The 24,243-nt window shown below is 35.7% G+C and overlaps 1 protein-coding gene across 5 annotated transcripts in view; it reads right to left on the bottom strand.

Moving 5' to 3' along the window:
• LOC134672385 (rap1 GTPase-activating protein 1) overlaps nucleotides 1-24,243 on the bottom strand; it is a 457,452-nt gene that overhangs the window by 147,600 nt on the left and 285,609 nt on the right. For 4 of the 5 annotated variants that reach the window (XM_063530250.1, XM_063530253.1, XM_063530252.1 and 1 more), the window contains exon 2: nucleotides 22,207-22,405. The exons of the other annotated variant lie outside the window; for it this stretch is intronic. In XM_063530250.1, coding sequence (XP_063386320.1) covers nucleotides 22,207-22,304 — 98 coding nt within the window. In that variant the 5' untranslated portion in view covers nucleotides 22,305-22,405. The remainder of the gene's footprint in view (nucleotides 1-22,206; nucleotides 22,406-24,243) is intronic. 5 annotated transcript variants of the gene reach the window in all.

The raw sequence follows: 24,243 nt of genomic DNA, 5'->3' as shown, positions 1-24,243 counted from the left end.
GATTCCTCGTACTGCTGCTTGTAATATTGAAGATATCATCCTCGATTGATACACTCGTATAATTGGAATCAAACTTCACAGGTAAGTTCGTTTGATTATTAATTCTTCCTTAAAAGGACACAATTGAATAACGTCTGATGCGAATATGCTCTTCATAGACACATACACCCTTCTTCCTCGAAAATAAGAACTCGAATAATAGCGCTTGCTGTGATTTATGAGTCAATTAACTGACCATTCTTTGGTCCCTCGGCCCTAAACGCTATGACCACCTTTAATAGGTTTTCGAATTAAAGGGGGAACCAAATTGTTCCGCCAACCGGTTTTCAGCAACTCAATTTACTCAATCAAGGTCTGTTTGTTTTACGGATAAGGTTAATTTCCTTGTGTCGAAGGGATTCCTTTGTGATTGCTTGTAAATTTGATAGCAGATGTTACCGAGCCTGTTTGTTGTGTTTCAATTATGATAATCTCCGGGGCTATAAGCTATCATGTCATGTATCCATTGTCTGAGTGAACACAAATATCGGTTATGTCATGACTGGCAGATAAGCCCTAAAAGCAGATGCGGTTTAATTACTTTAGGTCTCTAAATAAAAACAACTTTAAAATCTGTAGGTTTAGCTCAACTGGCCTTGCATTAAAATGTAATCTACTAGACTATAGTTCGTTTTTTTTAGCATTAGAAAGAACTTGCAAGAAGGTAAGCGATCTTGACATGTCTTTTAATTGAAACAAGTGCGAGTCGGACTCGCGCACGAAGGGTTCCGTACCATAATGCAAAAAAAAAAACAAAAAAAGCAAAAAGAAAACGGTCACCCATCCAAGTACTGACCACTCCCGACGTTGCTTAACTTTGGTTAAAAATCACGTTTGTTGTATGGGAGCCCCATTTAAATCTTTATTTTATTCTGTTTTTAGTATTTGTTGTTATAGCGGCAACAGAAATACATCATCTGTGAAAATTTCAACTGTCTAGCTATCACGGTTCGTGAGATACAGCCTGGTGACAGACGGACGGACGGACGGACAGCGAAGTCTTAGTAATAGGGTCCCGTTTTACCCTTTGGGTACGGAACCCTAAAAACGCTTTATAAAAATATAAAACTATTACTCATGAAAGCAGAAGCATATAAATGACCGTATTAGATTCATAATTGTTACATATTTGCCGTAACTTATTTTTAAAATGTGTTTTTCATATAAAAGACACATCAAGATTGTTTACCTAATTTCTAATGCTAAAAAAACGAAGTATAGATTATGAGAAAGATGGACCGGACCGGACAGCATTATTGTATAGTAGCAATATTCGTAGTAGTAAAGAGTTGTTTTAGTCATTCAAGCAAATACCTATGTTGCTATGACCGATTACATAAAAACTTAAAACTTACATAAGAACTTTAAAGTTTTAAAGAAATTGGCCCATACAAAATTTTATGAGAAAGCAGATTTCTTTACTCTACTTTATATACTATAAAAATATAGCGATTTCGAGGATTCAACGAACATGTTTGTTTTCGTATTTTTTTTAATCTGATCACGATAGTTTTAAATAAGAAACCCACACAATTTTATCGTTTAATATCCGTGTTTTCTACGATTTAAACTAAAGCAAATAAACAGATAAAACAGTTTTGAAATCTAACTTTAGAATCAAAATTTTAAGTTCAAAAAGTTTATAATTGGTGCTAATATGTGCGCGATTCGTCTTTGTCCGTCATGATTCAGCAGGCCAGATGGCGCTTGCGAAATTGCAATAGCGTGCAACGCTGAATATTTTACTGCCCTCGCCCACTGTCCTATATCAACTATGTATACTGGAATAAAGGATCGCGCGAAATAGGACAAGGACGTTAAATATTTGTCCGGAAATACGGGAATGGCGAATTTAAGTCTATTGTTGAAAGCATTTCATTAGGATGTGTCAATAGTATGCTATTTCTGGAAACTTTAGGATCAATGTGTCAATACGAGTACCCTAGTACCTATTTATTCTAATTCTGGGACCTTTTTGTATGCAATCTTTCTATATTTGTTTTGTTTTTTTTTTTAGTGAAATGGCGTGTATCTATTGGGACTAAACGAAAGTAAACCTTTTACGAGTATACATATATGTATCTTGAATCTACACTCCCAATCTTTATCTACAGCTACGTTTTACTACCAGCATGAACGAAACAGTATCATGTCATAAAACAGTTTTTCACACCACCTATTCGGAAAAGAGCTTTTTCACACCTCCTATTCGGAAATAGTAGTTTGTGTTATACAAGGGATCAAAATGACATATGTATTTCCGTCAAGTGCGTACATTGAATCCTGATTGAAGCGATGGATTCTACAATAGAAAACGTAGTGAGGGATTCTAAAGTAGAATCCTGAGCTTAATGAGGGATTCAAGTGTTAACGCCCAAGACGAAAAAAATTTGATACCGTGTGACACATACTGCTTTTCACATCTCCTGCTTTGCCCATTACTTTATGTTTTGATTGTTTTGTTCTCTCCTAGGTACCGATAAAATATAACGTCCATATTTCTAGGTACCACATAAAAAGTAATTCAATTATGAATCTCAATCAGTCGATTCAGCTCGCTCTTTTCACCTCAGTTTTTAACATTTTCCTGCATTCGTTAGTTGATCTGAAAATGCTGACAATTTTAGCCTACTAACGAACTGGTGCCCTGATTTTAAGCCTAATACATTTTAGTTTCCCTAAAATAGTGGACTGAGTTGAAATCCCCAATTAGTCTACAATTACGAGCCTAATCCGTTACATTTTGCGCACTGCATACCAATTCACAAACTAAGTACCTAATTTAGCGTAAGCGCGGGCAGACCATTACAACTTATCGTGGATCACACATGCCTTTTAGGAGTCTAGGGGTAAGTGTACGCACTTTGCTGAATGTCGTGAAGTCGTTTCGTTTTCGATCGTTGATAGCAAAATCGAAACAATCCATCCTGAATTACGAACAATTAAGATATAAAAAATAATGCGTACATTAACCATAACGTGAACATTTTCATACCACATCAATATTTGTCGAACATACATAGCTTATCTTTTTCTTTTGAATACGACACATAATCAGCTTAGTAGAACTATAGACTTACAATGAGAAAGCGTGGCCGGCTTATTAAACGCCCTTTAATCATGATTAGTGGCGCTACATCTTAGTTAAACACCGTGAAATTATGTAAGGATTAAAATTATATTCAAACAAATGACTAACACGATAAAAAAATCAAAAAAGCGTAGAAAAAAGGTCTTCAAACGGATTAGAAATGTGGGTAAATCATCCTTGCGTTGCGTTGCAGTAAGATTATATACAGTTGTTCAAATCTTCTTCTTCCTGGCGTTATCCCGGCATTTTTGCCACGGCTCATGGGAGCCTAGGGTCCGCTTGTTGTTCAAATACGGAAATCAAAAATATATACCTATGGATATCGCGAGCGTATGCAATTATTTATACACAAGTACAAATTATGCAAGGCTAAGGATTCACCTACTCGAAAATCCAGTTGTGCAGAAATATGTGACTGCGAAGCAAGCTCGTCAGATCGATCCCAGCTCAGACCCACGGGCAGAACCCATCACGGCCTTAATGTCCAACTATTAGTCCTCCGCCGTATCATTACAAGTACTAAACGTTCTGACGTTTTAACGAGTTCGAAACCATTTTATCACAGTACACCTGCCCATACCTCTGGCTTGAGGCATTGCTGTTAAACTTTGACCATCCTCAAGGGATTATAAGCTTTACTGGATCGAGATAAAGTTGTTTACATTCAGCATTATGTTTTACGGAGAATGGTTATCTTATCGCTTGATGCGCGGGCACATTGGGATAGGTCGCTGTACTAATGGGCTTACGTTTCGTGTGATATTAACCGCATTAGAGAGTAGTGAGAGGTAGGACATTCATGTTAATAGTTTTTAAGAAAAACGAGATTTAAATGACTTTGATAGTCAAAATGAAATGGTTTCTTAAGCATTGCTTCCGTAAATTTGATTTCTTGGCATGAATAATATTATGAAAGGATAGGGAAACGACCCTATTAAAATGAGGAGGCAGAACTTTTATGTACGTAATGAGTTGATGATTGTCTTCTTAAATCCTATGGTCTTCTTAAGAGCCAACAGGAGTGGTCATTTCTCCATACAAACGTACTCCTCGTTTTCCTCCGTGGTTTTTGAAGCTAGAGCAATGATTTTTTCAACACAGATTAATATTGTCAATATCTGTGTCGGACCGTTTTGCGTTTTTTGATATTTTTGTTTTTTAAGGCGCTAGAGCCCTTCAAAAATGGCCAAAATGTCCTAATTGACTATGCCGCAATGAGAGGCGTGGCATTCAAAACTGATATCAATTAGCCAAAAAAGCAAAACGGTCCGACACAGATAATTTCATAATCATTTAGATTTCCAAATTTGGTTACGATTGGTTAAGTTTTGGAGGAGGAAACAGAGGAATACGAAACCTCGATTTTTGAGGTTTTTACGCAGGATTTTTCGCCTTGTCCTTATCGCACTACTTTTAGGTGCCGCTTCCGTTAGCGAGACGGGTATATTTACCTAAAATTATAAAACTCAGCTCCTGTTTCGTCTTAAGTCCGGGTCATGAACAAACTAGGTGTTACCCTTGCTTCAAGAGGGTCATATTTCACAAATTCGCTTAGAATTGCTCAAAAAATCCAAAGACAAAACAAAACCTTTTGAATAATCGACATCGTTCTAAACCTTTCTCGAAAACTAAGTGGCGAAGTTCCTACCCATATAAAACATTTTAATTGCTAATCAAACTTTGGCAGAAGTAAAGCAGTTTCTCACGATAAAACATGTCAGACCCACCCCCACGTACATTTGTCTGGGTAATGATACTGGCTCACATGTGGCATCCGCCTCGGAGAACAAAAAGATACTCTGAAATTACAAAAACACAGACATCCCTGACAAATATGGACTGGGAATAATGACTACAGTGTTCCGTTGTTCCCAAATTAATCTCTAAAACATGGTAAAACTTAGCTGTTCCCTTACATGTTCCTTCAGATAGTTATTTTCTTTACGACTTCATATTTCCTTTACAAGAGAACTTTTGTTAAAAACAATATGGTTTTAATATCGAGTAGCGTCTATTACCGCACGAGATGAATTTGAAAAACTCGACAAATATGCTTTAGACGGAATTATCGTTGATTGTACTAAATAATTCCTCAAGCGAAAATAATATCGTATGTAACTTCTCCCTTGAAGCGCTGGTGGCCTAGCGGTGAGAGCGTGCGACTTGCAATCTGGAGGTCGCGGGTTCAAACCCCGGCTCGTACCAATGAGTTTTTCGGAACTTATGTACGAAATATCATTTGTTATTTACCAGTCGCTTTTCGGTGAAGGAAAACATCGTGAGGAAACCGGCCTAGTCCCAATAAGGCCTAGTTTACCCTCTGGGTTGGAAGGTCAGATGGCAGTCGCTTTCGTAAAAACTAGTGCCTACGTCAAATCATGGGATTAGTTGTCAAGCGGACCCCAGGCTCCCATGAGCCGTGGCGAAATGCCGGGATAACGCGAGGAAGAAGACGAAGAAGAGTAACTTCTCCCTTTTATCTTTTCATAGACGGGTGTGATTATAATTTTCAACTTCAATAATAGGCAGAGAAATAAAAAATCTATGTGCATTACGAAATGGTGCCATCTCAGCATAATGCAGACTGGAGACTCAACTAGATACTGGCTTTCATTTCAGCGCTGGTCTTCCATATGGCCCAAACGCATAGTAAAACTCTTCATTTTTTTTTTACATAAACAGTGGGAGCTCAAAATATAACTTTTCTTATGAAACATCAGCCGTTATTTCCTCTTAAGACTTTCTTAGTTCGGAAGGAAGAACTTGTTGTGTAGCAGTGGAAGGCCGGTATCAAATGTCAGTCATGCGCGCGCGCGTGTGACCGACATCGATCCCGAAACTGGATCTCTGGGATGCGGCGTCCATGATCTGCGCATTGATGACATATATGTTTGCATAATGAATCAGATATTTAGCAGTAGGATAAAATATATCAATCAGTCCCCTACATTATGTTAAGTAAAATCATAAATCGGAATTCACTTCTGATCTAAAAACGCCACTTTTGAAAGCTAACAGATCAAATTCATTACGATTTCAGAAGAAATCTGAACCGGGCTCTAGATCTAGGTTTGTAACGTAACGTGACATTGTTAACTTTGCAAGCCTGTACAATTACAGAATATTGCCCACGCCGAAGAGATGAAATGAAGAGAGATGATGATATTTTAGTTTGATGAAATACTTGTATTCTAAATCCTTTGAATTTGGAATACAATTTCTTTGACATCTCATGCAATTTCAATACATTTCAATTACAATTCTGTTCCATTTCCAGACAGTGAAAACGTTGGAAACGAAAAAGTATATAGGCGTAAATCTGACTATATAAAAAGTACCTAGGAAATCACCAGAACGAAATGCTCTCAAACAGAGGCATAGGCAGAATATGTGTAATAGACAAAGGTAGTAGTAAATCTTGCGTAAGAAAAAAAACAAAAGGAAACACTTAAAACGCACTAACATTACCGTGCGTATATCACTATTGCCATACTTCTAAACGGACGTATCTGCATATTAAAACTGTGTTCACATACGACATTTTGGTACACTACAATATGACAGTGACAGTCGCACTTGACGTGCCACAAAAGCCTTTTAAAAAGTGTCTGGCGAACGTGTGAATCACAACAAAGACTTGCTTCCTAGTTACTACGGAAACTATAAAGGGTTAAAATCATATTCAAAGTTTGTTGACTTAGGATGTTACGTTTCTACATAGGAATATACGACCTGGATCTTAGGCTGTGGTGATAGAAACTATATTGCAATGACAACAAAGATGTTTGAGTTTGGAGTGAAGTCTTCTGGAATTTTACGACAGAACGCACGTCCGTATAGGGCTTAATGTCAGAATTGTCAGTATAATTTAGGTTTTTAAAGAGCTAAATTACTGCTTGCATTAAAGAAATCACGACTAGGGCCACGACTAGCTCCACGATTCAATTAAATATCTAAAATAGCACCCAACCTTTTTGAATACAGACTACAAAGACTTAAAGCTACCTTAAATAATTGAATTGAATTGAAAAAAGGGGCCGCACTATAATTAGGAGTACATTGATCTCTAGATAGAAAACTCAAGGTCCTTAATTATTCAAAGTTGATTGCAAGAACCTTTACTAAGAGCAATCATAAGCAAATTTTAATTGATGATGATAATGATGAAATCAAATTATTCTTCGATCTTGGCGGGTGATGTTGAGATCTCGATATCTTTATAATGACATGGACAAGACAGTATAAAAAATGTTGGTACAAGCATCATTATGCAAATATATGAAGTGTAACTAGGGAGATGTATAGAGTAAGATAATTATTTAGACAAGTAGATACTAAATTAGAATAATATTGCTGAAAGTATAATTAAAAGCAAAACAGAAGTTAGCCAACATCATTTAATTGTGCGATAAAATATGTTTATCTACGCACATATCATTAACGCTCTAAAATGCATTCAGAAACCATAGGAAATGACCAGCATTATGACAACCAATTTTACTATGAGTACTTTCTTATCTGTGGTAGTAGGTAAAATCGGTACTTTAAAGTTATAACTTTATAGATTTTTGTAAGGTTATGAGTTTAAATTTGGAACAGCTGTCAAAACTCAGGGTGTCTATTCTAGTATCCATAGATATTAAAACAATTATCGATACGAAACGTCAATTCAGTATATTTTTTTAATATAAACCGTACGACATTTTATCTCGAGTGACATGAGAATAGGGACTTCATTCGTTTGTCTATGAATTTTAAAAAAAACTACAGATGCGTGACATGTGTGAAAAAAGTTTTCATTTACCGCCATTTGACGTACAGTTTATCTTTTAATTAGTTTTAGGTATAAAATTAATTTGATTTGTTGTTTCTAAATAAGTTTTAAGCAAAAGTTTCATATAAAATGAGTGATAAAAAGATATTTAAGGAGACGGCACCTCTCAAATCTGCGAGTTCCGCCAGAGAGCAACGATGGATGTCGACTGAAATATGAGGTTATTGAATATATAAAAGAAGGTAATTATATGTGTGTAGATAAAGTAGTGTATGTAACTGTACATAATTAGGCATTAAAACACTCGTGTGATCCTTTTAAGAAACTCACTTCGTTCGTTTCTTAAACCCACACTCGTGTTTTAATGCCTTTCATTATGTAGCAGTCACATAAACTACTATCATCGTTGCAAATTCTATCGGAATAGCTGTTCCTTAGTTTCACTATATTTTAATGATTTTTTTCTATTAATATTACCACGTAAACACTCGCAATCTTGAGAAAGTGTGACTATTTATAATTTTATTTCGCTTTCACGACATTTACTACCAAATTATGTTTTCATGTTTAATAATAAATATAGAAATTACACGCTATAACTTCACATGTTTATTAGCTAATAAACGTAGTTCACAACACAAAACAGCATATATTTTGTAGGAGTTGCGATAGCAGCTAGATTTCAAGTGAACAATAAAAGCCAGTATCATTACAAAGGCAATTTTACCTTTAACGTCGAGCCACGTTTAAAACAGAAAATATCCCTTTGTTCGATAATTACAGGGTAAGTAGTTAATAATTACTCGTACAGTAGCCACCGCAGACTCAAAACGACTGCCAACTTAACGCTCAAAAACTATAAAATAGCTATAGATAATTACGCAGAAGTACGTCCGAGTATTTTATTTCGCACAATTACATGAATTTCTATAAGTACATTAGAAACTAATATTTAGGGATCTCCGAGGAAGGCTAGGCTACATACATACATAAAAGTTTACAAAGTCTACTGATGTTACTTATTTTCTTGACGATAATCTTACCATTACGTATAGATGGCTTGTCTGCTCGTTTGTGGCATACATAATTACATATTTATATACATAGTTCATTGTTATAAATGTTTGTTGCTGTACATATTCCTTTTTACAAGCTTTTATTTAGTTCCACCTGACCTTTGTCTGTGTGTAATCCACTTCCCGGTTTCCGATTGAGCTGAAATTTTTCATACATACGTAAGTCGGGTGACAATGCAATATTATGGTGTCATCGAGCTGATCTGATGATGGAGACCGGAGGTGGCCATAGGAACTATGCGATAAAACAACGAAACCTAATTGTGTTTGGGGTTTTTAGAATTGTCTCGATGAGCATTAGTTGCCTGTGGAAAGAAAAGTACAGTCAGCGATAAAAGCTTGTACCAAAAATGACATTTTTGCCAAAAACTTATTTTACTACGCAATCGTTAAAACAAACTTGTAAACAAACCAAATCCCTTTATTTACCACAAACGTTGTGTCTACTAAACACCGGTAATAACATCCACGATGTTGTTTTTACTATAATCCACACCTAGCACGTAAAACCCATCCTGATATACAATCTTCCTTTGTCCGCTCTTTAAATTAGAATCACATAAATTAAAATTTGAACAGTTGTAACTAATCAATAGCTAGGCCTCAAAATACCTATATAAACTCCGTCAAAAAAGGGCTCAAACTATAAATTATAATAAATAAGTATTTGGTGAAATCCTTACAGAGATCGACTTGAACATGAGCAAAACTTTTTTTTTATTTCGCCATAACATGCGTTATTTCACTCATCATCTTTATTGACGATCCGCACCGTCATTGATGTCTATTATATTAACATCATTGTAGTTTCGAATCATTTTCATCAAGACGAATATCATGGTCAAAAGATTCGTGTTTCATCATTGATTATTCCTCATATGACGATGAACAAAAATGAAAGTATATCTACATGTGCGCTAGTGCTAGAGTAACATGGCGTGAAGTTTACTCAAGAGAAATTATTTGACTTTGGCGACTCATTTTATTTAGACGAACCTAATGACATCCGTGATCTTGAACCGATGAATGAAAATTTATAGGTACTCAAATGTGAAATTATCTATTAAAAGGGACCTTATTGTCTATGGCGCATACGCCATTATTATCGATGCTCCGATATAAATACAATGCCGCGCGACGCTGTGCGGCGTAAGCGCCCTCGACAATAAGGTCCCTTTTCGTAGATAATGCCCCAAATAGTTTTCGCTTTTAAGAAACACTTCCAAGACGAACATGGTACCATATAAAGTGAAGCACATTGAATAAAGATGTAACCTTTTGACATTACATCTATATTCATGTTTAAATTTAAATGTCTTGCATAGGCCGGTGCACAAGACTAATATACGCACAACGTCACGGCACAATGTTAGATGCATCACGTCAAGAAAGCATCGGGGGCGCTAACTTACGTTCGAAATTTGAATTTCACGTCAGATCCATCTTCGTCACTCCAATTACACATGACTGATAGAGTCAGACGAACTGGCAGTAGACACCGTGATCGATTTACCAAATTTGCCGTGAATGGAAATAAGTGAAATAACTCAACGATGACATCTGCGGTTATGTGAGTGACGTTATGTCATATCAATTTGTTGATAAAAGCATTTTGACGTACACAAACACTTTCGTGCACGCGTTTATATTCATTTACGGATTTCACGCTTTTCAGCTTAGATAAAGTGTTTCTGTTTTGTTCTTTCTATTGATAGACTGCTGTATTCGAACTTCAAGATATTCACAAGAGACGACACGTACTAGATCCATTCTAGATACGTTATAGTTTAGATATCAACTAGTTCTCTTTTGCAGCGCAATTCGGGCAACCAATGTCACTTTTACGTTAGATAGAGTAAGATATCTATTAGATGTGAATTAGATCTCTAAGTCATATCCTGTGGAAATCGTTTAAGAGTATCTCCAGAATCGTGCAAATCCCAAGTAGCACAGATAGCTCTATAACTACTCACTTTTAGTTCTATCTAACGCTCTGTGCGTATTAAGACACTTATAACAGCACACTCGTGGTCCTACAGCTGTATAATAGATTTCAGTGATATTTATATAGCTTAGGGCTGATTAAAAGCTGCATTACGGCTCTGAAAACTACCATTAATACGCAAAGAGTGATATTTACCGCTAAAGCAGCTTTTATTTCGCTGACTTATTAATAAGGGAGAACGAGTGAACTATTATGAAACCAATAGACGTATAATCAAACACGTGTGTCGCATAATATGGCTTAGCGCTGAACATGCTTACCGCTAAGCAGCCTATTATACTACCATTGAGACTGTGTGTATAGCGGCTGTTTAAACGTTCACAAGATACCTTATTACTGTTTAGAGGTTCACTAGTGTATCGAAATAACGACTTGGAGTTTATAGTGGTTCACTTAAGTATCTTTATCAGATATATAACAGTCGTATGCTGCATATTAGAATTTTAACGGTTCACGTTGCTTTTTAACATTGACCGCCATTTATTGTATATAACCTACAAAATTGAAATTACTTTTCCAACTTTTAAGGGCAACAATAACGTTTTGTGCATGAGTTCTTAACCTAAATCATTAGTTTAGCACTTCCTATAACGTATTATTGACTTTTTATCTCATAATTCTGTCCAAACCACTAAAATAGTTTTTACACAATAGCTTAATTATATCATTAATTTAAATAAATCCTGATTATTTTCGTGGCGCACTGAAATTTTCTTAGATAATGTATATATATAATGTCAATAAACTTGCATTCCCAAACATCTTTCGCGCATTCATATATAAAAGATCATGTACTAACATTTAACTAAACACTTTAACAAAATGACTTATACTTAGTGTCGTTGCGCTAAACGTTTTTGCTTCAATATAAATATGTTTTTTAAGGCAGAGGTGTAAAAGTATGTTAATAATTATCTTTTATTCAGCCCAACGTCAATCTTTCCCGGTATTAGGGCGCACATGTGACATATTAACTGAATAAAGGGTAACTGGTGGTCTCTTACCCAGTCAATATACACCTCTTATAACTCCTGTTACCCCTTATAATTCCATTAAATTGCTGCTACAATGCTCTTAAACAGCTATGTGAACTTAAGGCTGCATAATTTGTGCCCATTTAAGAGTTATAAAAGCTGAATAGACGATTATACAACTATTATGCAGCTTTTATATTCCAGCTTCAAGCGTATTCGTACTTCATTATGCGGCTGCTATACAGCTAATCTGTGCTACTTGGGATGTCAAATTTGACAGGTTAGATCTTAAACATATCGTTATCGTATCTTGGTGATGTCCTATCACCTATGATATTTGATGTCCTAAGTATATTTGATCTAGGTATATATGACCTATTCAGGAGCTTGAGAGAATAACCAATTTAACTTCACTGGATTTCTATTTAGTTCGAGGGCTAAAGGGACAGGTGGGCCTGTAGGCGAACCTTACACTTACCCCTAGGTAATTTTGCTAATATTATTCTAAACTTGATTTAAACTTTGAGTAATCGCAGACTTTTAAAAGTCCTATAAAGCCCTATTTACAGAATTAAGTTGGAAATCTTATTTTCAATAGCTTTCTGAGCGAGCAACGAGCGTATTACCCGTCTGATAGCGAGTACAACTGGCATCAAAGAAAGTCCTCTCCCTAAATATGGTAGGTCGTTTTCGGATGAGTCAAGGTTAGTAAGAGTGAAATCTTAATTTGTGTGACTCATTTACCCGGACTCGCCCAATATGAGCAGTGACGTCAACACCTATATTTACCTACACATACACTGCATAATTTCATTTAGGTCACATTGAATTGAATCATATCAATTGTGTAGTGTAATTAATGCGTAATCGAACAAGAGACGTAGATAGCATATATAATATTAATTACATAAATTCCCATTCTGCATAATTTTATTGTTGTTCGTAATAAATCAGTTAAAATATTTATTCATCGGAGTTACACGGAGAATAACAAATTTCGTACAAAAACAATACGCAGAGAGGCACAATGTTACGATAATACGTGATGATCCTTCTCCTCCTACGTTGTAGTCGTACTTGATACTGTCTGCTGTGAGAAACGACTCCTTACCAAGTGATGTTAACAATTGCGACGTCCCACGGGTAAAGGTACCTTATGGCGGTTACACTATTATTGCGCTATGCGACGTAAGCGCCAGCCGCCATAAGGTACCTTTTACTGGGGAACGTCACAATTTTAAATAGGTTAAGAAAGGGAATTCACTTTCTTAGCCTATTTAAATTTACTTTAGCTACTTTACAAAGTAACGATACTGGTTTTGTGACGATTTAGATAAGACTTTCAAGAAGCGACCAACATTTTAAGCGGCAAGGACCGAAAAAGGTCTGTGATTACATTTTAATATGTACTCAAAGTGTACATTTTATATTATCTGGAAGCTAGGTAAGATTGCAGCAGTAAATTAGTGATAGTTGAACCAAGAGCTCTGCCAAAAACACACAGTGAACAGACTAAATACAGTGTATCCTGTGGCCATACAGAACGTAAATATATGTACGTACAGCCGTATTCGAACAATGAGATACGTCAAATACTAGATAGACGTATCTCAATCTTCGAATACAGCTGGAAGTATTAGGTATCGAGGTAGTCCCGGAGATACTTCGAGAGCGGATAGCGTAGCGTAGGTATTGCCTACCCTAATGAATAACAGCTATTTGAGTAGAGCAAATAAAGGTAAAAAGGTAGGCAAAAGCAGTGGTGGCCGAGTGGATATGACGCCCGACTTTCAATCCGGAGGTCGCGGGTTCAAATCCCGGCTCTTACCAATGAGTTTTTCGGAACTTATGTACGAAATATCATTTGATATTTACCACTAGCTTTTCGGTTAATATTTAATAAACCAAAATTAATCTTACAAAAGAGGAGGATATTTCCAATAAAACATTCCATACTTGCAGAACTGTATCTCCATTATTTAAATTTAGTTGAAAATACCAAAATCAGGGGGAAATTAACAAAAATACTCACTGAATGTGGATGGTCTTAGATGGTGAATTTTTAATGTTATGGAATAAAGATATTTTATTTTATTGACGTGATAACGTCTTATAAATCGATGAACACCGGTAGCATGCACGAAAAAGTGTCACAAGTGTTGTGGACAGATCTCCATGGTAACGTTTCGGTCAAAGTACGCAATTTTTCATCAACGTTTTCTTATAACGTTATCACGCAAAATTATCGTCCGTAAACCGACTTTACAGACAACCATATTTTTTTTGCAATGATCATACTGTTACATATGTATTGAATACGGCGCCATTCGGCACCGACAGGTAGCCGGCTGAGCGAAGTTCCCAAGTTTCCAAGTTTTGCGACAGCGGTTAAGTTTCACTTGAGACCAATTTACCGGCGTATTGTCAGGACTGGAAACTTTGCGAACTGTCGTTTTAAACTAAAAAGACGACTAAAAGCTACTTAATTATTAAATTTTATACAAAGTACACTGCATTCGAAATTACTTAGTTCGGTGGCCTAGAAAGAATATCAAAGCTTCTTGAGATATTTTTTTTTTGACAAGACGAGTTACAAATCATAAGTACCATAAATCATTCCTATATCAGTCGTAGTTAACTAGCGTGATATACAGCCCAATTAAAACCTACATGGAAATAAGTTATTCCTTCACCTAAATTGTATTTAAAAAAATATTCAAACATATTTAGTATCGTGGAACCAATGTAGGCCATTTGTTTGTGCAGCCGCGGTCATATCAACTTGATATTATCAAGTTCTCAGTGTTACCTTCTCAAAGACTTAATAAATGTACCTACATAATCCTTAGAAGCTCTTATAATGGTCACGTCGAGCATTAAACTCGCTCTAACTCAAGCAAGCGATTGGAACGTCATATAGAGGGCAAGGTGCAAGTCGTGGCTATTCTTCAGAAATTCTTTTCGAGACCTGTTGAAATGTCAGGAGCGCCGGGTTCAGAGAGGAACACACTAACTTTATCTCTTTAACGGACTCTAGGTGTGCTATTTCTGCTTAGAAGAGGAAATTGCGCATCCTGGGTAACTGGGAATTCTATAAAACAGTTATTAATATAAACAATATACACATTATCCTTATTGTTAGTGTTCCGTACAAAACTTTGTTCACGGAACACTTATGGGATCACTTCGGTCTTGCAAATCAGTTAAATGCGTTTTTTTATTATATCATTATATTGTACCTATATACCTATGTATTGTCAATTTTTATTTACGCGTATAGTTATCAGTTAAGGATAATTTACATTATATTACGATATGTGTCGCGGGTAGTTTTACCAGCGAAACCACAACGTAAATCCGAATTATAGTTATAGATTCTAAATTTTTCTCATTTTCCTATTTGGATTTAACACCCTGTGTAAGAGACGTTGAACTACGGAATACTAACCCTTAACATATATAATTTGAAAGATTTTTTGGTCCAAAAACTGAATTGAAGATATGTAATTATAAATGCAATTCAGCTTTTTCTTTTACATTTGGAAGCGAAAGCTAGTCGAGTCCAATAAAGCCGCTATTTTGGGCCTAAGGCCAGTCGTTTAGATATTTATAACACCGTCTTTTGTAAGAGCTGTTCCAAACGACATACAAAAAAGCGTCTAAGAGCGAGCGTCCGTTAAAAGCATTATAAAAGTAGCCAAACACCGAAGACTTTCCAGACTTCCATGTCTTGTGTAAATACAACTTAGAGCAATGATAACGAGTCACTTTATATGTAAATTTCCATACACAATTATACGTTATTCATAGCTCTTTCGTGATACCTACATATAACTGTGATTGTGTTATTTTAGTTAAATGATAAAACCTAAAGTCCTCACAAAATGTAATTAAAATATAAAGGTTCCGTAATTGGAATTAACGAGGTAAATTTAAATACGTTGGGAGGCTGTGCGGCTAAAACATCACCAGTTCAGAGATCAAAGGTTAAAGGGACCACTTCCTTGGCATTGCATGTTCCGAGCCCTTTGCTGCTAAATCTAAATATTTCAGTAATGTACGGGTTAATTCTACTAATTATTTTATATTATAAACGTGAAGGTTTAGAAAATTGGATATACATAAAAGCAATTAAATGCCTTTGGGTATATCCCGTAATAATGAATACCTACCCTTGAATTAAACTTAATGAATGAAATGAGAGTTAAAATTTGTATGGGAGTGCGATTTACAAGTTTCACTCGAACGAAGCTAATGGGCAAGTGCTAGTTTTTAGGGTTCCGTACTTCCGTAAGGGTGAAACGGGACCCTATTACTAAGACTTCGCTGTCCGTCCGTCCGTCCCTCTGTCTGTCACCAGGCTGTATCTCAAGAACCGTGATAGCTAGACAGTTGAAATTTTTACAGATGATGTATTTCTGTTGCCGCTATAACAACAAATACTAAAAACAGAATAAAATAAAGATATAAGTGGGGCTCCCATACAGCAAACGTGATTTTTGACCAAAGTTAAGCAACGTCGGGCGTGGTCAGTACTTGGATGGGTGACCGTTTTATTTTTGCATTTTTTTCCGTTTTTTTTTGCTTTATGGTACGGAACCCTTCGTGCGCGAGTCCGACTCGCACTTGCCCGGTTTTTGTTAGATACAAAGAGAGAGTGCTTCTGTACCTATAATTGTTATTAATCTTTATATATGACCGTCTCATTAACCAATAACTGCTTCAAAGATTAGTATAGAAAATTCATACAACATAACATAATAAATATAAGTATTGTCTGATAAACCCACAAGAGCGAAGAGTATGTGTGATCTTGAACTTGACTTGATATAGCGTTTTGAATAGTTTAAACTTTAAACCATACTAATTATTCACAAACTATCTTCACCATAATTGCTCGCATGCATCAACTAACCCTATTTTACGTCGCTTATGACACAAACTATTCCCTGCATGAAACTTCCTTCAAGAATTTGTATTGTGACACATCTACTGCTAGTATAACTTTGAACCTTGTTCCCTAGTATTAAGTTCTAAATTTAATAGAATTATTGTGACCGTACACATAACTTATGACATGCACCATTGCCTTTCCAAAGAAATTCCGAGTCCGAGGAAAAATACTTACTTTGCCCTAGATTTAGGATTGAAAAATATTTTACCTTAATGTGATTCACAGGTGTATGATGCAGTTCTAAAAATGTTTCAGCAAAGTTCGGGGATCGCCTTATTACAAAATTGAATTGAAATGGCTGTTTTGAATGTAGATCAATACTAATATTTTGGAAAATGTAAGCTACAATAATCGTGAACTTAACGTGAAAATGATCTAATCACGATTTTAATATACCCCGTATTAAATCACCTTATAAATACTTAAAACGTCCATTAATGCTGAGAAATACTGACTGAGAAGCCTGTAACGGCGTTCGTGCACCGCCTATAATACTTATAATAATAATAAAACTCAGCAATTTATAGTTAACTGCGGGTAAATATGACCACGAAGTGGAAGCCCCACGACTGTTGAAGTTGTGGTAGAACGAACAGACACCATGACAAGGTAGAGAAGACGATGGTAAATAGGGGATCGACTTGCAGTCACCAGAGTTACTTTTAACGAAATGTCAAAACGATTCGTTAGTATAAATTTTGTATGAATTAGTAACACATGACGTCATTTTTCGGAGGAGTCAAACATCCTAGTCTTGGTGAATTCTTGACAATCTTGACTTACAATAAAGAGGAGGCCCGGGAATGGATGACGTAGATCACTATCACTATATTACATGCTAATGTTTGCTTCGTAAATTCTTCCAATCAATCGACAGACGGAAAGGTTTAATGGGCCATTGACGAGAATAACATTTTAGCGGGTGCGTTTATTATTTTCGTCACATAAATATGCCTGTAGTTATAGCTGGTCAAGCAAATCTTGTCAGTAAAAAAAGGCGCGAAATTCAAATTTTCTATGGGGCGATATCCCTTCACACCTTACATTTTTCATATTTGCCGCCTTTTTCTACTGACTAGATCTGCTTGACCAAGTATACAACAAATGCAATTTCAATTGAAAAACAAAAGGAACAAACAATAACAGTTCATCGTCGCTACTCATTCGAATATTCAAACGATTTGCAAAGGAAGGCAACATTAAAATACGTAAAACAAACTAGTGTTCGTGCTCGAAGGCTTGGCTTGTTCAGTAAAAAGGCTGATGTTTTTTTAAGCATTCATTAGTAGTTAAAATACTTCGGTAAAGGTATGCTCGAAAAATGCACTTTTATAGTCGTTTCATGCATATTTGCTAAATAAAATTACTTATGTGAAGATAATTAAACGAAGTTTAAAAATATCTTTTGTTTTTTTAAATCTAATTACTATCTTTCAGGACACCTGCAAACATCTGCGAAGAAATTCAAAAGGTGTATGTAAAGTCCCCAATCCGCATTGGACTATCGTGGGGACTATAGCCCAAACCCTCTCGCGCAATATATAGGGACACATCTTATTTCTATGGTAAAAAAGGTGTGTTACGATATATTTGGTCACTTCGGCCATCACTATATATGTATTCGATTTTGACTGTACGTAGCTATGTAACCACTTTTTTATATAACCCTACATAGTACTAGGTATCAAACTTCCATACAGTTATGCAATACATCATCCATGAATGATCGCAGTTAACAAAGTATTTGTGCAAAGGGTGGCACTTAGATGGATTACATAAAAAACAATAAACACGTACAAAGAATGTGTAATTACCATCCGCCAACAAACACCTTGAATTATGCGATTATGATCGCTTATAATCGTGAATAATCGCGTATAATCGGCAATAATCGCAGGTGGCCCACGGCCCACGCGCGCGATGCCATTTCGATACAAGCACATTGCTAATTGATGGTTTCCTATGACCTGCATTTAATTGTAATTATTTATCGTTGAACTAGGGGTAAATTAAAGGTGTTATAGTACTTCTAATAATAGCATAGATTGCAATTATACGTTCATTAAGTCATTTTCGAACGTATACCCTTTGAAATTATAATTTTTTTAAACTTTACGCATTTCGCTGCCTCAATTAATTTTTGTACTATGCCACCTGGTATCTTTTAGATATGGCATCAAAAAAATATTAAGAATTCATCGCCTACGGTAAGAATTATGCACTACTAAGAAAAGAACATTGTAAAATAAAATTACATACGAGTTTTACCAATAGTGTCAATCAACATTCACGGGTATTATTTATTTATTTATTTATTTATTTTAAACTTTATTGCACATACAAAAAGTACAACAGGCGGACTTAATGCCGGTATAGGCATTCTCTACCAGTCAACCATAGGGCGAAACAGAAAAGCGTCCATGTGGGTGCAGTGAGAAATAAACAGAAAAAAAAAACGTAACTTTTGAGCGAAGTTAAATATCAACATTCTAAATACCAACTATATACATATATTAATTATGTTACCAACTATATACATATATGTATATTATTAATGCTTTCACGGCCAAGATCTATCAAAGTAGTACAAAATGTGCTATAATTGGTGCCCAAGGCTCTCAAAAGCTGCAATTACCGAAGCGGTCATACTGAGCTACCAAAGGTGGTGTCATAATTTACTTCTAAATATTTTGGCCTTAGGCACAAAATATCATAAATATTTTATATATAGTTTATTTTAATATAATTTCCTAAAACTTTCCAAGTTACCTTATTTACTTCCTAGTTCATTCTACATTTTCTGATCTTGCGAATGCAAATGAATGTTGAATTGATGATCACAAATTTCTACTAATAATAATATCCTCATTTGCTAATTAGTCAAAAGCGGCTGAAAACTGATTTTTAGGGTTCCGTACCCAAAGGGTAAAACGGGACCCGTATTACTAAGACTTCGCTGTCCGTCCGTCCGTCCGTCTGTCACCAGGCTGTATCTCACGAACCGTGATAGCTAGACAGTTGAAATTTTCACAGATGATGTATTTCTGTTGCCGCTATAACAACAAATACTAAAAACAGAATAAAATAAAGATTTAAATGGGGCTCCCATACAACAAACGTGATTTTTAACCAAAGTTAAGCAACGTCGGGAGTGGTCAGTACTTGGATGGGTGACCGTTTTCTTTTTTTGCTTTTTTTTGTTTTTTTTTTTGCATTATGGTACGGAACCCTTCGTGCGCGAGTCCGACTCGCACTTGCCCGGTTTTTTCAACTCATAGGACAAAACAAGCCTTATTGGAATTACTCCGGTTCCAATAATCAATGCAATCAAAAATTACTTTTGAGAATCTTTGTACTGTATTATTATCAACAGATCCAGGCAGTAATCAAACAGATTTCACTGAATCAGAAATGCTCAAGTATGTGGTTAAGATATTGTCGACTTACAAGACATAACATACAGGTACGACTGCATCATTCGATCTACAAACAACTAGGAATCATCCGTCATGATTAGACATCTCGCAATAACGGTAGCCAACTTTTCCAATCCTCGTAAACTTCAATTCTATATCTTACGCCACAGAAATAGAATTGATTTTGGATATCGAAGATTTATTAGCTCCGGCTATTGTAATGTTACTATTGTGCTGTAGCAAAACGATAATCAGTTGAAATACGGTTGAAACAGTTCTATTGATCAAGCTGTACGGGGAAATACAATAGTTCTCGTGTTAAGACGTAATGCGGCTACCGTTATATAAATAACGAGCTTTAGGACCTGACCTGAGCGGCTACCGCGAAAACCGAAATTCGCAAATTGCGGGGATCTTTCTCTTTTACTCCAATGAAGGCGTAATTAGAGTGACAGAGAAAAATCCCCGCAATTTGCGAACTTCGATTTTCGCGGTTATAGCCCAGAGTGGAAATCGATCCGAATGGTCACTGAAATGGTAATGACAAAGGCACAGATCTGGTGTACAAGTCTTTTAAGGAAAAATGCATTAATTATTAAGTAGTTTCAACCGCAAAATAATGTTGCTGCAGCTACAAAATAACACATAATAATAATGTTTGTTTAATGGTAGGTAAAAGGCGGTATTGACGATAGAAGATTTCTTCCATAATTATTAATTATCTTCCACTTTGCGCGAGGTAACTATGTACCTACCAGTTAGAACGAAATTGCAAAATAATCAACATACTATTTAAAGTTGTTTAGAGGAATATTTCGTGAAAGTTTCGTCATAAAGATGATAAAGTTAAGTTTTACCAAAATTGGATGATTAAATAATTGGACACTATCTACATAAATGTATCGTACTATACATGTTGATATTGTGATATACCTTAGTATACAGTATTTCTCATATTTGGCTAATAAATGTTGAAGCCACTATCTACCTACTCATAATAAGTGTATTACAAGCAAATTAAATGGTTTGAATTTTATTATGAGGTTCGGTAATTGTATGTCAAGTAAGTAATTAAAATATTAATTAGAATTCATCGAAGTACATATCCCGTTGTGTTAATAAATGTCTTATCATATATTACCTACCTACATACATTTTCCTGTATCACAAAGTAAACATAATTACAGCTATGTTTACATCTATGGTAAATTAATTGGCATGACATTAATTTATCAATTAACAAACATTTTAAACAACAATATAAATAGGTCATGTGTAGTGTACCTAAACTAAACAAAGGAAGATTACTCCCTGTAAAAAACTTTTTTACAAGTACTTAAGTACAAGTATGTACGCACTAGGTACTGACTACGAAAAGAATAGGCAGATACCTGTCTTCGTTTAGTACTAGACGTCAGTGGCGTGCAGTGGAGATAAGACTTAAATCGGGCTCTAGAAGAGTCATTCTTGAAGGAATGTAACGCAAACTATAAAAATCGGCAACTTTTTTTTTGGTCATTTTGTATGGACTGCCTACCCTAGTGCCTACCTTTTTTTGTATGCACTGCACGCCACTGCTAGACGTAGTCCGAGAAGCATGTATTTTCATATAGGTAAACCGTATGTTTTCAGATTTTTGAAAATATTTAGTCGGCCAGAAAAACCCGCGCTTCCCTTTGACTAAAAATAAATTTCCTAGTCATCCCGTAGGTGCAAAGATATATATCATGTTTGACTAAGTCCTACACAAATCCAACCAGGATAGACGTCGGAAGTCGATTATCAAGTATCTACTAAAAGAAATTATTACTACGGAACAAGAAACAAGTAGAAAGGTTCATAAGGTGCATGCAATAGATAATGTAAGAAGTACGTACATTAATTTCTTCATATATCTCCTTCTCGCCGTTACTAACACATACGATTCCTTTTGCCCGCCCGTGGGCAAGTACTTCTTCCCAACTTTCGACTTCATTCGGCGATCCCCTCACAGTCACTTCAACTTTCGATTGACTAAAAATCAAAGCAAAATCCTCATCACTTTACTCTCGAAATGTCTTCGGTCCGTTGCGGCTCCTATAAATGAAGAGAAAGGAGGTTGAAGGTATATACAGACAGGACTACACGACAGGAAGAATGGAAGCTAACTAACAGGCAAGCGAGAAATAAATACGAAAAATTATGAGTTAGTCATGCACACGGTTAGTAATAAGCTGTAAAATCAACTAAACTTCCTCGTAATAAGGTAATCGTATTAAAATTTGTTTTTATGTTACAAGCCATTAATTATAAGTATGTATTATAAATCTATCACAACACGCATATGTTGCACGCCCCTGAGACGTTTAAGTTTGATTATCAAACAAATGCAAATTATATAACGCCACTGGCATTTGCATTAATCAAAGAACGATTCATGCGATTTCAAATTTCAATTTTCTTCTGCAATCCTGTCGAAATGAAAATAGGAAAACACGAATTAGTCAAAATTCTATCTATCTCGATTGACAATCGCGATTGATCGTCTAAAGACTCTAAAGAGACCTCTTTCAACTGATGTGGACCATGGCACCATGCAATTTAAAACAAGATAGGTACCTATTTTAATTACCTACACTCAATAGCAATTGAAAGGGGCACTTTGTAGGGAATTTCCATCAATATATACTATTTTTATTGCTCATGAATTACGAAATAGTTCAAATTATTTGCGAGAACAATGTGATGAAATGCGGACTTAAGTACCTAATATCAATCGGTATTTATTCTTGATGCGCTAAAATAATCACAGAATAGTTGTTAACGGTTATCTTTATCTTTAGTAACGGATGACCGATCGGTCACTAAAAGAAAATTATTGATTTTATACTCGCAGATCCACCGATTATCACCAGCTCACAGTTATCGTCAGTACCCACGGCCCATATTATTTTGTAACGGTACTTTTCATTATAAAACAATAGTCGATATCGAAGTACGAAACTTATCAGGGCCTCGTCAAATCAATGCTGTTACAAATTATAGACGTCGAAGTAGGTTCCCAATAATTAACTTTCCATCTCGGATTCGAAAAGGCTTTCCGAGTATTTCTTTAATAAACAGTGTAATCTAGAGCAGCTTTGCTATTTCAATACGCCAATTAAGTACTAATTTAAATACAATCTTAATTAAGAGCGGATATCGCACACAAATCTCAAAATTTAGATCATGTTGAAGGTGGCGACGGTTCCAACTAATAATAAAACGTTATCTTAAGATGTTGAAATTTGTATTCTAATCTGATGTAAGTAACAATCAAAAAACATAGATAATGAGCCAAAATTAACATACAGCGGTCAACGGAAGTAAGAAGCTTATCTGCTTGATCTTATGTTCGTGAGATAAAAAAGAAGTAATACAATTATTGTGAGCAGACCACCTAAAACTGGGTGGCATAATGGCATTCATGCAGAAGCATTCGCATCTAAATATAAAAAAGATACCAAAACAACATGAGATATAGCCTTACGATGTGTTAGATACCGTTGTGTAAATAAAACAGAAGCTCCAAAACATCGAAAGGCAAAGATGTTGAATTGTTGAAAGCAATTTAGTTGTCTGCTATTGTGATGAGATAGATACCGCTATTAAAACATGAAACTTAGTATGCGAATGAGGCGTGGCACTTAAACCTCACCGTTACCGTAAACAAAAAGATAATTGAAAACGTGGGAGCAACTGCATTGTATTAGACTAAATTTTACCAACGTCTTAGGATTAAATTGAATAAGAGCTGATGAAGTGGCCGGCTCACGGAAACACAATTTTCTCTGAGATTGCCATGAGGCGTTTTATGGGCTTCTCGACAAAAGGCATGGAAAACTCCGCGAGGTTTCATCATGATCTTGCGGGGGTGACCGTTCTCCACTTACCTA

The sequence above is a fragment of the Cydia fagiglandana genome, chromosome 17 (genome assembly GCF_963556715.1).
Source record: "Cydia fagiglandana chromosome 17, ilCydFagi1.1, whole genome shotgun sequence".
NCBI lineage: Eukaryota > Metazoa > Arthropoda > Insecta > Lepidoptera > Tortricidae > Cydia > Cydia fagiglandana.
Note: the sequence above shows the minus strand (reverse complement) of the source record. Positions and strands in the feature narration are given on the sequence as shown.